The sequence below is a fragment of the Notolepis coatsorum genome (assembly GCF_963971535.1).
Source record: "Notolepis coatsorum genome assembly, chromosome: 4".
NCBI lineage: Eukaryota > Metazoa > Chordata > Actinopteri > Aulopiformes > Paralepididae > Notolepis > Notolepis coatsorum.
This window is the reverse complement of record NC_140168.1, coordinates 154,448,659-154,463,109: the sequence shown is the minus strand read 5'-3', so window position 1 is coordinate 154,463,109 and position 14,451 is coordinate 154,448,659. Positions and strand designations below refer to the sequence as shown.

General features: G+C 47.0%; 1 protein-coding gene across 1 annotated transcript in view; it reads right to left on the bottom strand.

Moving 5' to 3' along the window:
* The window catches only part of cntnap3 (contactin associated protein family member 3), a gene marked incomplete at both ends in the record, with an annotated part of 430,462 nt that overhangs the window by 317,089 nt on the left and 98,922 nt on the right, over positions 1 to 14,451 (bottom strand). Inside the window, one exon of the mRNA XM_084312145.1 lies at positions 1,914 to 2,061. Coding sequence (XP_084168271.1) covers positions 1,914 to 2,061 — 148 coding nt within the window. The remainder of the gene's footprint in view (positions 1 to 1,913; positions 2,062 to 14,451) is intronic.

Below are 14,451 nucleotides of genomic sequence, written 5' to 3'. Positions count from 1 at the left end.
CCTGGCGGTACCGGGGGCAAGGTCCTGGTTCGTTTATTTCTCATTTTATCCTTGACGGTGGTCCACTGCTTTGGTCTAGCTCCTTGCTTGTGCCAGGGACCGTCTTTTGGGTGGTGCTGTTCTGTAGCTAGCCTAGGCCAGGTCTCAATCATGGTATCATTGGCTATATTTGTAGTAGCTTCAAAAATAGAGTCAATGAGTCGCTCATCCTGTAGGATTTGGTGCAGGATAGAAAATCGAGCCTCCAGCTCTAAAATCCTCTTACTCATCCTCATGCAGCTAGTACATTCTGTGGGAGAGCCGAGTCCCGGCATCTTCTAAGCTAGGTACTTAGCTGGTGATGGTGGGTCTTGTTTTCTTTCAGCCGGGGTCTTTATGAAGTAAATATCTTCGCCTTCAGCAGTGCCCGATATAGTCCTTTGTGTGTAGCTGATAAGACGGAGACTTCTTCATCTCGCTGGTCCTCCAACGGAGAGATCTCGCTACTCTCCTTTCGGCGAAGTACTGCGGTCATAAATCTAAATAAATAAATTCACAGTTCTGGAGAAGTACCATAGGAACTGGGAGTTAACATACAGAGTATTTAGAGTTGAAAGGGCTATAATAAATCATTAAGGTAGCGATAGGTAGAAAAACACGGAGCGACAGTGAAAAGCAGCTTGCATAGCAGAAGCAGGAAGTAAATGCAACCATTTACCATTTATGTTGAATCTTTTGAGGACCTCGTCCATCAACAGCAGAGTTCTGTACTTCCTTGTTTCCATACTGACAGGACAACAGTTCCAAAGAAATATCATTCTCAGCTAAACATTTTAAGAAAAGATTCCCTGAGCGTATTATACAAAGGAAAGCACTTTAGTGTCTTTGAAAAGTTGAAGGGCAATTTCCACTCCAATAGAGGCTATACATCAAAACATATCCATTCAAATATCTCTCCCAATCCATCTCCTGCCAGAGGGACTGCCATACAAACAAAGAGACAAACTACTCGGAAAGAACCCCCCCCCCCCCCCCCCCCCCCCAAAAAAAAAGAAAAAAGAATCATCATAAATTCTCTGTCTACTTGGTGCACTGATGAAAAACAAACAATGAGACGATATTCTGGATTGCAACACAGTCGGGAAGGCAGGACTCCAGGCACAGAATGCTCACTAACAGATGTAAATGTGTGAAACATGCTCTCTCTAAGCTGTTGTGAGAAGAGTGGTGAGAAGAAAAAATAATAATAAATAAATAAACAGATTTCACAAACTGTGGCTAAAACAAGAGACGTGTGATACGTGTATTTGTCATTGTTCTGACACCAGAAAAAGATTGTTGCAAATATGTAATATGGAACATTTCCAGTATCCTCAGCATCTTTATATATATATATTTTTGGGCTTTCTGTATTTTTTACCCATCCCAATTTTTTTCTCCGTTATGCCAACTCCCTTCCTGGTCGTTGCGCGCATTGCCCCACTGTCGGCCTGGGGAGGATGTAGAACTACCACATGCCTCCTCCGATACATGTGGAGTCGCCAGCCGCTTCTTTTCACCTGACAGCGAGCGGAGGTTCACGCTATTTCCCCCAGATCCCCTCCCTGCTGAACAGGGACAGACCGACCAGTAGGAGTCAGTTTACCATGACCAGGAAACATACACCAACGGCTTCCCACCAACTAACACTGCCAATTGTGTTAGTAGGGATGACTGACCAAGCCGGAGGTACCGCTGACCGCTGGATTCGATCCCATAGTCACTGCGGTGGCAGGCGAGTGCTTAGTCCACTGCGCTACCCTGCCGCACCCTTATTCTCAGCATATGTTGAAGACATCTCAGCATCTTTCTATCCCATCTACAAGTAAAGCTCTGAGTCTTCCAGCTGAAAGGAACGATTCAAAGTGCAGTCGCGTAACGTAGAGGGGACTTACAGTGAGGACATCCATATGTCTCCAGTCTGAGTCCGATCCGCCCGTTGGGATTCCAGTCCAGGGGAACCAGGCGGAGGTAGCGAGCGATCACTGGCTGCTGGAGCTTGTAGTGGACCACACTGTCTGCATTACTGTTACCTGGAAAGGCCTGGACAGACACACAGTAGCATGTTAGCAGTTTGTCTGTGCCTCCATACATCCACAGATCCATCCATCTATTATATACATGACTGTATACATAGCTGTCTGTTAGCTCTACATGTCCCAACTTCATGTCAAATTATCCTTGAGCAAGGCTGAGGAGGTGGAGTCTGGTAATCAGAAAGTTATCCGTTTGATTCTGGTTCCTCCCTGCAGCAGGTCAAAGTGTCACACTTTGAGTGCCAGCCACGAGAAATCTCGTTATTTCATGCGTTATTGCTTTTATTAGCGATTTCCATTCATTTTTCATCATTCTAGCCTCACGTTATCATTGGGACTGTCTAGGAGCTCCAACAGGGAAAATACTGCCCCTATCGTCTGCTGGATGGTAATGCACGCATTATTGGACTGAATGAAAATGCTTGGGAAAAGAAAAATCCGGAATCCACATTTTACTTCTTAGGCATGTAACCCGAGCCGATCGGATTCATTGTGGACCCTCAGAACAGCATGGAATATGTGTTTTGAGTACCCAGCGTTGGATCAATAAACGCGATCGATATTTGGAATGGCGATCAGGAATTGGAATAATCTTTTTGCAGACCATCTGATGTGAGGTGAGGAATCTATTTGACCAGTCTTGGGGTAATCAGAGTTTTTTTCACATATATCTCAACGTGTCCCCTATGTGTGTATGTGTGTGTGTGTGTGTGTGTGTGTGTGTGTGTGTGTGTGTGTGCGTGTGTGTGTGTGCGCTGAGCAGGAAATAGATAATCGATTTTTCAGCCCGCTTCTCTAGCGTGCATAAGTACACATATACTATCGATAATCTAGCGTTTATTTAAAAACGATTCATAAATAGGCAGAAAAATTACAACGTGTTTTGTGTATTCCACTAAAGGGCGATTCCTGCAGGATCTTTTTTTTCTGGAAATTTCCCAAAACAAGCGTTTTTCAAAATGGTATAAAACGGAAATGTACAGATGAAAAAACTATCCGTTTCGTACATGTTGACTGCAAGCAAGTCCTTGATAAGCGACAGGCGTATTAGACACATAGCCATAATATAGAATATAGAAATAGCTCCGTGAAAATCATGAAATATCGGAAAATCGGTCTAAAAAGGCTGGCGCCCCCTGCTGGCACTCAAAGTGTTAACCCCTAACTGCTCCCAACAAGCTGGTTGGCACCTTGCATGGCTGCCTTTGCCGTCAGTGTGTGTACAGTGTTAGTGGTGTGCGGAGACATCTTTATCTGTATCTCTTCATGACGTCTCTTCTACAAATTCAAATTGGTGAAGATTCAGTATTGAATTTGATTCAGTATCTCCATTTACCAGTAACTGCATTTGTATTTGTCAGACCAGGACAACCCATGGCAACTCATGACAACTTTTGAACAGATAAATGAGATCTATAAAGAAGTGCGTCTTGAGTTGGTTCTGAAACAGGTCTCCAAAAGAACTCCCACGCACGCAATACATATAATTAATTTCACATGCATAACGCATGGTGACAATTTAACCCTTTCACTGCCACACGACAGTCACGGTCGCCGTCGGTTGTGTGATAGTAAAGGGTTAACCTTCTGTCGTGTGGCAGTGAAAGGGTTAACCTTCTGTGTATTGTCGCAGTGAAAGGGTTAAGACAAGCTTCCTCTAGGCTTTTGAAAATGTAGGGGAGACCTTGCTCATCATGAAGCAGCCGAGATACTAGAGCATTTTTTTTCCCTTTCTCTCATTTGATGCACGACTTTCAAAATATGATTACTGATATTTCCGTGGGTTCAAACAAAGAAACAGGGCAGTCCTACAGATCGCCTATATTTACCAAATAGAATAATGTATTCTATATCTATGGTTTACCACTATGTATATGGCTAAATAATTCAAAATAATTATTGTCTGTTGTAATAGTACTGATTTGTAAATCCATGAGTTTTAATATCATAATATCGTTTTAAAACCTTTAATATCTCAACAAATTGCAATGATAAATGATTAGAGAGCTAAAAGTCATGCATGGTGTTTGGAAGTGGCTTCCAACCACTTCCACCAAAGTAAAGACCCCTACTATTGCATTTGGTGTCTACATTCTATTTATGTATCCATCGTTCTATGTTATATAGAGAGAGAATAATCATAACCACTCTCCAGAACTTGTATTTAACCTCCACCTGGCAGGTTAATAAAGAATCAATACTTGTTTAAAATGTCTCCCTGGAAGAAGGTTGAAATGATCAATTAGCGTATTTGTCCCTCAGTATACCAAGTCAAGTCAAGTCAAGAGTTTTAATTGTCACGGCATACAAGTATACAATGAAATGCGGGTGGTCTTGCCCGCAACGATGTGCAATACAGTGGTACAACATATAATAGAATCCAATAAAAAAAAACATTGTGCAATAAACAGGTAACAGGTAACATGGTGTGACATCTCGGTATCTGTACATAGTTATTTACAGAGCATATAGGACATGCTAGGTAGCTTTGGTAGTGCAATACACTGTTCCTGTTATTCTAATTTAAAGTGGCCTTTCCTTTTGGCCATAAGTGTGCGTGTGTGCGGCATGAGTGTGTGCCCGCTCATGTTAAAGTGTTGCCCGCTCATGTTAAAGTGTTACCTGTGGGAATTGAGTGTGTGCGTGTGTGTGTGTGCGCGTGTGTGTGTGTGTGTGTGCGCGCGCATGTGTGTGTGTGTACGTGTGTCTGTGTGTGTGTGCACGCACATGTGTGTGTGTGTGTGTGTACGTGCGTGCGTGTAGTGGATGTCCTTTTGCATACGTGAGCAGATATAATGTCTATTGATATTGACAAAAGACAGCAAATTGATTGCTGTAATATACATTTATTCCATGCATATCAGCCTTAGTTTAAGTGTGTGTGTGTGTTAAGGCTGAGCACGAACGTTCGAACTTCCGTTCGTTACGCTGACATTCGGACATTAATTAATGGGTTCGAACGGTCGGTGAAAAAAAAATAAAGGAGGTGCACGGGGTTGAAGCGATGTGAAGAGGCGGCGCTCGGCTCAACCAGTATGGTCTGCCGGGCTGCTGGCGGCCTGTAGCTGGATACTATTGTCTCAACCAGAGGTCTCAACCAATGCAATAGAACAATTTTGATTGACAGGCGATTCTGCCAATTACATCACACCGCTTGCACCCGCCGCTGCTGTTACCACCAATCGGCAAGCGTTTATTAGTTTTTTACTTCCGGCAATGCCGCCATTGATCTGCTTGCGAGAAGCACAACAGACTTACCGTAGCTAATACGTTAGCTCCCCGCCGAGAACGTAGATGAGGATGACCAAACGAGTCATAATGATTTTACTGAGTCTGCAGCGAATGTTATAATAAAACAAAGCCTTTTGTCGTGAATTATCAAAATAATGTAAAATCTAAAGGAAATGTCATCATGCTGTTGTAAGTGGTAAAGTTGTAAGGAATGTGGATCCAATATGCTAGCTGTCTCTGGCAGATGGGGCGACAGTGGCTCAGGGGTAAATAGTGTCAGCTCTGGCACAAGGTCTAAAGCACTGTTGTAAATAACTTCCCCCGCTCAAGCAGCACATTCTGAAGGAGAAGGACACAAGTCTGTTAGTATCTTTAGAACAAATGGGGTTTGTCAGATAGGTTAGTTATAAACCAGTAGATTCCTCCAAGGATACGGCCTTAGGTCAACAAGGGTCTGAGCTTGTGTTTAACAGCTGAAACAATCATTGATCCGGAGAAGAGGGCCCTGAGAATAGACATGTCCTCCTGAGTCAGGAGAGCTGTCTTTAGAAAATAGGAATTTGAGAACTGGGTTAAAAACAATCTAATCGTTATAAATAAGATCTAGACAAAAGTAAACTGTTGGCTCTACTCCTATTTTTAGGCAGGGGGGGCCGATTGGTTGATTTGGGGTGCTTGTTGGGCAGGTTGATTGCTCCTCTTCTCCTGCCAGTCCTGGAGCTCAATTTCTATTACATCCTGTATTCTACTCACCCTTTGAATGTTTTGTTGGGCCTTTCTCGCGGCGGCTGCCTGGCGGTGTCATCGCAGGGTAAGCATATTTGTTTGCACTGCGGTGGCAGCGGCATGTGACTGCCGGGGAGTGGGCCTCTTATGATGGAGATTGAGACATATCCTCTTATCCTCTTATAATGAGACATATCCTCTTACAATGTGTACTTGTTCTGTTGTGTTTTTGTATGTCCTGTATTTATTTAATTTTTGTTGTTGTTGTGTGTCATGTGTTACATTGCACAAAATGTGGGACCCTCTCGAAAACGAGATACTGTATCTCAAGTGGTTTTTCCCAATAAAATAATTTCAATATAAACTGAAATATAAGGTATTAAGTATTAAAAGTCAACTAGATGGGATTAGGTTATGGTATAATTTGGTATAAAACTATAAAGATACAGATTCATTCGTTAAAAGCTTAGTTATACTATAAAGCATTATGAACCAAAGATTAGAAATTAGATCAAGATACTTAGTGTTCAACTAAGCTAAAGATATCACTTTAACTTATATAGAGTTTGAGCAGATCGATAAAACAAGGTTAAAGATTACTTTAGAATATAGAAATACGCCGAAAATTTGCCGAAAGGTCTGGATTCTTACATATCTCGATGTGATTTATCTAGAAATATCTACAGCAAGAATTTTGGGTCTCAATGAATCCAAATTGACAATGTGGTTAGAAGTGGTGGAGAGAATAAAAGCTAGCATTTAATGGTAGTGTTTGGTTAGGAACCAAGGATAATGGATGGATTATCCATGGGGGGGTCCAGGGCGGGGGGTGCGAGCAAGAGCATATGTGTGTAGGGGAATAGATAGCAGGTATTAGGGGTATATCTTATATAAGACATTTATCCAAACGATGAGTTAACTGATGTACACTGTTTTACAATGCTTGTATATCTAATTGTGTGTTGTCATGTCTGTTTATGTGTTTGTTTAAAAAATAATACAAAAAATCTAAAAAAAATCTAAAGAAAAAAAAAAAATATATATAGACATACGATAAAACAGGTTCAAAGAGGAATAATAAAGTTAAACATCTATTCTTGAAGGACAAAACTCAAGGAAAGCAACTGTCTAGTCAATAAAGAATAACACTCTTAAAGATAAGGAAACCACCACAAAGTACTTTGTGACTGTTAAAATCAAGAAACCACGTATGTTATTTCTGTTGAAGGACAGAGCGCTATTCTCTGTTCAAGGAGAGAGAACTGTAAAAACCTCCATTAAAGGGAACGAAATGCTTTTAACAATCAGTATGTAAATAGTATCATGTCCCTTTAAAGAGTCAAAATGGCCGAGATCACGAAAACGAGCCAATAGAAAACAGTGACGCCCCTAGCTATCGTCACCAGGATTGCAGCAGGGATCCAGAGAGAGAGGACGAAAACGAGCGCTCCCAGCTCTGAGGATCCATGAGACCAGAGTTGCCATGGCAACCTGCAGCAAACAAAGAGAAGGCCTAGTGTTGCCGAGACAACCAACCCGGAGAAGACGCTCTGAGCTCGGGCACCAGCCGATCGATCAGACATGGACCGATAGCCACACCGAAGACGATGATTAGATATAGAAAGAAAATCCAGTACTTATTTGATTCATCTAGTTTGTGTTTATTGGAAATGGAATAAATACAGCTTGCTTTATTCAACAACCATCTCGTCAGTGCTTCCTTCCTACAACCGAACCACATTGAAATGCAAACAACGCAGAGTAGAAGGGTAATTTCCACTATACGATCAAGAGATACGATAGACATTTAATGATTATTACGTCAAATGGCGCCGTGCTGGATTCGACCGAAGCCGATTGAAGACGACGAAAGCTACTTCTCAAAAGGACAGAGAGGTGCTCTCCCTCTCGTCGATGCCTCTACGACTGTTAATTCTTCACCTCACCAGCCAAGGACAGCGGGTATATAGGTGAGTAATGATGGAGCGTCTGAATTGGTGGAGGTCGAGCAGTCTCCGAAGGGGGTTTGCTATGAGTAAATGCCGTGCTAGACCGAAAAAGTGTTTGCTGGTCGTTCTGCGTGGAACAGGGCAGCTAGCATGTGGGTAGGGAAACCAGTCAGGAGAATGGTAACGTGACTGATAGAGATGATGTTGTTTGAAAGTAAGGGTGCTGTTATGACAAACTCGGCTTACTCCACGGCAAACGTGCCCGCGCTCTTGAGTACGTCCCATGGGGTGGGAAGAGGGTCATAACAGTGTGATGAATTGCAAACCCTCTATTAAACAATATGATGCTAGTCGGTAAGGATATAGGTATAGATGAGGCTATTCTAGGTGGGATCGTGCGCCGCAGGCGTGAGGTTAGATCGTGCCAGTCCGCCAAAAACGAGACATAGCTTTAAGTCGATAACAGGTAACAGTTGGGGTTTGTGTGACGACGCAATTACTTCAAATATGTACAAAAGCATTGAAACGATTCGACCGCGATTTGCGAGTTATGATCAAATCACGGGAGGGAATGATCTTAGATGAGAATGGGTTGAGACTATCGGGAGAATTGAAGCCTCGCTGGGAGCACAGAGAGACTGCAAGTGCCGATTTGAGAGATCCTCTTGAGTCAAGTCTCCGTACGATTATTCTGCGGAATCGGAGTAAATGTCCGAAAGGGCGGGGCGATACTTTCAAACGCCTGTTTAGTATAGGGATAATAATAAGTACTTAATTAACTGATCAGCAGCGCTTATGATTAGGACATAGGGAAGAATTGTGTGAAACGGGCGATGGTTAGTGTAGCTGAGGGGCTACACAATCCGGACTGTATTAAAGATTGTTTAGATTAAACCACTACTAAATATTATTACTTGCCAGACAGTACAGTTAGATAAATATGGCAGACACTCAATTGACGGCACGGTGACAATGATACCAAGTTTACAGTATTTTAATCGTCATATCAATATACAACTGAATTATCACGTTGCTCTTTTAATAGTAGAATGTCAGAGTATCAAAGTCAGGGGGAATGAATATTTCCTAGGTTAAGAATACTCGACCAGAGCTCTGCAGGGAGTGAGAGGAGGTGATACAGGGCAAAGCAAGGGGGGTAGCTGGAGACGATGATTTCCCTCTCTGGAGTTGTAATCTCCGGAGGAATTGGAGAATGGTCGGATAATCCTGTGGTCACTGAAGAAAAGGGGTCTCGTACGGAACCGGTCCTTGTAATCCTAGCGCCCGATGGCAGGGTTAATAGCTCTTAATCCAAAGCCTGATGGCATAGATGGTAGCTAGCTAGCTTTGTTTGTACTGGAAGCTAGCCCGATGACGGTCTTCAGGGAGTAGTTAGATCCAAACGCAGATGGTTTTAACTATACGTTTCTCCACGTTACTTCGCTTACACAAGTCACTATACTGCGCCAATAATGGCTCTACAATATTATGGCCGTATCTAAGTAGCTACTAGCTATCCGTAAAGATACACCGCTGGTAGGTCTGTGTACAACTGTACCGAACGTATTACAATCTCGCTCTGCTGCTTCTCCTGTTATGATACTGCCGACTCGTTACTTCCACTGCTGTTAGGTTACTGCTCACACGGCTGCTTGCGCCATCTACAATATATATACTCAGACTGATTTCTAGAGCGCAGCCGATTTACCTGTCCGGAAGCAATGCTCCTGCTATGGGCATGTCTGAACTTGCCCGGACACGTCTTTGAACTCTGTCTGAGGGGCTCGTCTGCTGGCGCCTCCAATGTCAAGGGCGGTGCCCAATGAGGCGAGCGAATAATACTATGGTGCAAACGGATGGCTTAAAGGTATATAGCTTATATATAAACAATATACAAGTTATACAAAATAATAAACACAGACTTTCAGTATTAATCTGGACCCTTCAGAACAGCCGCCTCCTAATTAGTCCGCACCTAATTAGTAAATAAATGAGCACAGATTAAAATTAAAGTCAAGTCAACTTCTCCATAATGTGCTATGGGGAGTTGGAAATAACCTATAAAGTCAGTGGGTTATCGTCGTCGTCAGGGGGTTTAGGGATCTCAGGCAGCTCTATCAACTTGGCTACTGGTCTGGTGTAGGTCCGCCCTTGGACGATGACTTCTGCCGCTCTGACCTTCCCATCGGAACCAGTAATCACTCTGCTCACACGGCCGGCCGGCCACGTAGCTCGGGGTAGTGACTGGTCTATTATCATCACGACGGTATTCACTGTCAGGTTGTCCCTGTCTTTAACCCACTTCTGACGGGCTTGAAGGGATGGTAGATAGTGTAGGAGGAAGCGGGCCCAAAACTGGTCGGCCAGTACTTGGCTGTGTCTCCACATCCTCCGGCCGTTCATCTCGTCCTGTCTGTACACCGTCTGAGGAAGGGCAGGGTCCAGCCGCGCCATCAAGAGGTAGTTTGGGGTGATGGGGTCGATGTCCGCTACGTCGCTTGAAACGTAGCCGAGGGGCTTAGAGTCCAGGACGCCCTCGATCTCTGTGAGGACCGTAGCCAGGACTTCCTCGCCCACGGTCTGGGCCCCAAGTACGGTGTACATAGCAGTCTTTATGGATCGGACCTCTCTCTCCCACGTTCCCCCGAAATGGGGGGCGTTCGGGGGGTTGAACTGGAAGGTGACCTGAGCAGGAGCGAGGCAGATCTTGAGTTCTTCACCCATAGTCAGGAAGCTCTCTCTCAGTTCCGTGTCTCCTCCTCGGAAATTTGTCCCTTGGTCGGACAATAGCACTGATGGGGTCCCTCTCCTTGCTTGGAACCTCCGGAATGACATGAGGAACGAGTCTGTACTCATGGTCTGGAGGAGCTCAATGTGAACAGCTCGGGTGGTCATGCACTTGTACACGATGCCCCACCTCTTCTCTGTCCCTCTTCCTTTCTTGACGTTGAATGGGCCGAAGCAGTCCACGCCCGTGGAGTGGAAGGCCCGCTCGCCGAGTCGGAGGCGGCAGGGAGGCAGGTCGGCCATCATCGGAATACTAGGCTGTGCCTTCCACTTGCGACAGGTTTGGCAAGTCCGTTGGAATCGACGTATAGCTTCTCTCCCTTGGAGTATCCAGAAGCGCCGTCGGATCTCCGCAAAGACTCGCTCGACCCCCGCGTGGTGCACCACCTTGTCGTACTTCTGGATGATCAGCTCTGTTATCTTGTGTCGGCTGTTGAGGACGATGGGATGCTTAGCATCTTCGGTCACGTCCGGGGCCCGTCTCAATCGACCACCCACCCTGATGAGGTGCTGGGCGTCGAGCTCTGGGGCTAAGGTGAGGAGTCGACTGTCTGAGGGGACTGGCTTTTCCCCTCTCGGACAATCTAGTTATTCTGGGAAGGAGTCTCTTTGTGCTCTCTTTAGTAGAATAAGTTCTGCTTCCTCGTAGTTCGATGCGTCGAGGTCTGTGGTGGGGGGAAGCTCCGGGTGGTGCCATAAGAATGTCCTTTTCTGAGCACTCTCAAAGATTAAACAGTCGTCTAGGTCCGGGTCCGTTGGAGCCGGGGCTTGAGTCAGCCCGCAGAACATAGACTTCTTTATCTCTGACTCATCTTGGTTCGCCTCCCGTGGTGTGGGGATAGGCCACTTCTCCTCCGGGAGCTTGAGGAACTCAGGGCCATCACTGTAAGGGTTAGGACGTGTGAGGTCGTCTAGGGACATCCCCCGTGTGATGACATCCGCCGGGTTCTGCTTGGTGTCAACGTATCTCCAACATGCTGCTCCTACCAGGTCTTGGATCTCGGTGACTCGGACTCGGACGAAAACCTTGTACCGACAGGAGTCGGACTGGATCCAGGTGAGCACGGTCATAGAGTCTGACCATAGGATGATCTCACGCACCGGTATGGTGAGTTCACTTTGTATCATCTTTGCGAGTTGCGCGCCTACCAGAGCTGCGCAGAGCTCTAGTCGCGGGATCGACTGCTGCTTGCGGGGAGCTATCCTCGAGCGGGCCAGGACGAAGGCTACGTGGACTTCTCCTCCCTCTTCTCAGGCTCTCAGGTAAGCCACCGATCCGTACGCCACTTCAGAGGCGTCGCTGAAGACGTGCAGGTCTATCTGACACGTCTCCAACCGCACTCTAGGGGGGAAGTAACTCCGTTGGATGGTCACATCTCGGAGTGAGTCAAGTTCATCCTCCCATTCTCTCCATGTGGAAGCCAGGTGCTCGGGTATGGGGTCATCCCAGCCCTGCTCCTTGTCCCACAGTTCTCTCACCAGCATCTTCGCCCGAGTGGTGTAGGGGAGGATACATCCCATTGGGTCGTACTGGCTGGCGAGTGTTCGGTACACTCTCCGCCGAGTGGTCAGTCTAGTCTTGGACGTCTCCTGATCCGTCCTCAGGGGTGTGTGTCTGTAGTGAAGCGAGTCCGTCTTGAAACGCCAGACAAGGCCCAGGGTCATCTCTTGCGCTTCGCCTGGGGTGTGCGCCATCCAGGTCTCGCTGCTCGCGGCCTTGGTCTCTGGGGGGAGGCTTCGGAGGACTTGATGGTCACTGCTGGCCCATTGTCTGAGGTCGAATCCACCTTTGGCCAATGAAGCTCTTAGCTTCAGTAGGATGTTCTCTGCTTCTTCTGGCGTAGATACGCTCTGTAGGCAGTTGTCCACGTATAAACTTCTTTCCACGCTGTGTCGGACCTCCTCGTCGGCTCCGGGGTCTTCGGCCACGTGCTTCTGTAACGCGAACGTGGCGCAGCACGGGCTGCAGGTGGTGCCGAATGGGAGTACCTCCCATTGGTATATCGAGGGTTGTTCGTCGTTGAGCCTCTCTCTCCACAGGAACCTCAGTAGAGGCTTGTCTTCCTCCATCAGTCGGACTTCTAGGAACATTCCCTTGATGTCGCCGCTGATGGCCACTTTGTCCTGACGAAAATGTATCAGTACGCCGAGGAGGGAGGGGCCGAGTGTCGGGCCGGGCAGGAGCAGGTTATTCAGATTCTGTTGTCCAATCTGATAACTGCAATTGAACACGATGCGGTTCTTTCCGTTGTGGGTGACCTTGTGGTGGGGCACGTACCATGACTCTGTCGTCCTTTCTGCCTCGTGGTCATCTATTTTCTTTATATGGCCAGCCGCGATCAGCTTCTCGATCTCGGCGCGATATATCGTTGCTTGGGGGGGGGTCTTTGGCGAGGCGCCGCTCAGTGCTCTGTAAGTAGTGGTGTGTCACTTCCTTCGGCACGTGCAGAGTGGGCATCCCTTCCCGCCTCAAGAGTGGGGTCGCGTATCTTAGCACTCCGTCGACCTCGACCCTCGTAGTCTTCTGCTCGAGTAGGACTATGGCATACTTGTCCTCCTTTGACCGAACCATTTTGCGTTCGTTCTTGAATGGCAGCGAGTCTAGTGTCCATAGCCTCTCAACGTGCTGCAAGAGGGTATCGTTTGGGTCGCTCACCTTGGTGTAAAGGCAGCGTGTGGACGTTGGTCGGTTGGAAGGCCCGGAGAGAGGGCCTTGGAGTGTCCATCCCAGTCGGGTCTTAACCGCGGCTGGGAATCCTCTGGGTCCGATGTGGACCGCGTCCGTGGGGACGATGAGGTCTGCGTGGTCGGAGCCTATGAGCAGGGTCGGTGTAGCGCCGACGATGAACGGTATGGGCAGTCGGCGTAGGTGTTCGTACTTCTCCCTCAGCTGTGGGATGGGGTAATCGTAGCGTGACAAACCTATGTCGTAGCTTGTGAACGCCTTGTTGATGCTGTACCGCTTCTCGGGCTGATCGATCGCTGCTATGGTGAACGAGACATTTTCACCTTTTATTGTCTTTAAGTCTCGACGAATGGTACGGATTGTCATGGTCTCCTCTGGACCCCGCAAGTCCAACTGGGTCGCGGCGGAGGCGAGGAGGAGAGTCTTCTCCGACCCGTCGTCGAGGACGGCGTAGGTGTCGAGTACCTTGTCCCCGTGACTGAGGAGTACTCGTACCACCTTGAGGAGCACCCGGGAGCTCCCACTCTTCGCGGGATCAATGTAGAGTACTTCTGCTCTCGAGCTGCTCTGTGGGGCGGGTTTCCGCTTGTTGCTCTCATGCAGTGCTTCGAGGTGGGCGCCGTCACACTTGCCACACTTCTTCTTAAGGCGGCACTCGGCTGCCATGTGGCTGCGCGCGCAGCGGAAACAACGGCGGTTTGCTTTAATCCACTGACTTACGTCGTCGGCGGTCAGTTTCTTAAATGCGTCGCACTGTGACAGCCAGTGTTCGATGTCGCAATATTGGCATGCAATCTTCCATTTTCCCTTAGCAGGGGGGTTATGACTCTTCTGTCGTGGCACCGACTCGGCCTGGTGCATCACAGTGATGGGCCGGCTTTGGTCTTTAAACCTTCTCGGTCCCTCTTTAATGTTCGAGCCACCCCATGCGAAGGTGTCAATCCTTAGGCTGCTGACCTCTCTGGCTAGGAAGTCAGCGAGGTCCACAAGTGATTGTTCTGGGCCATTGGGGTCACAG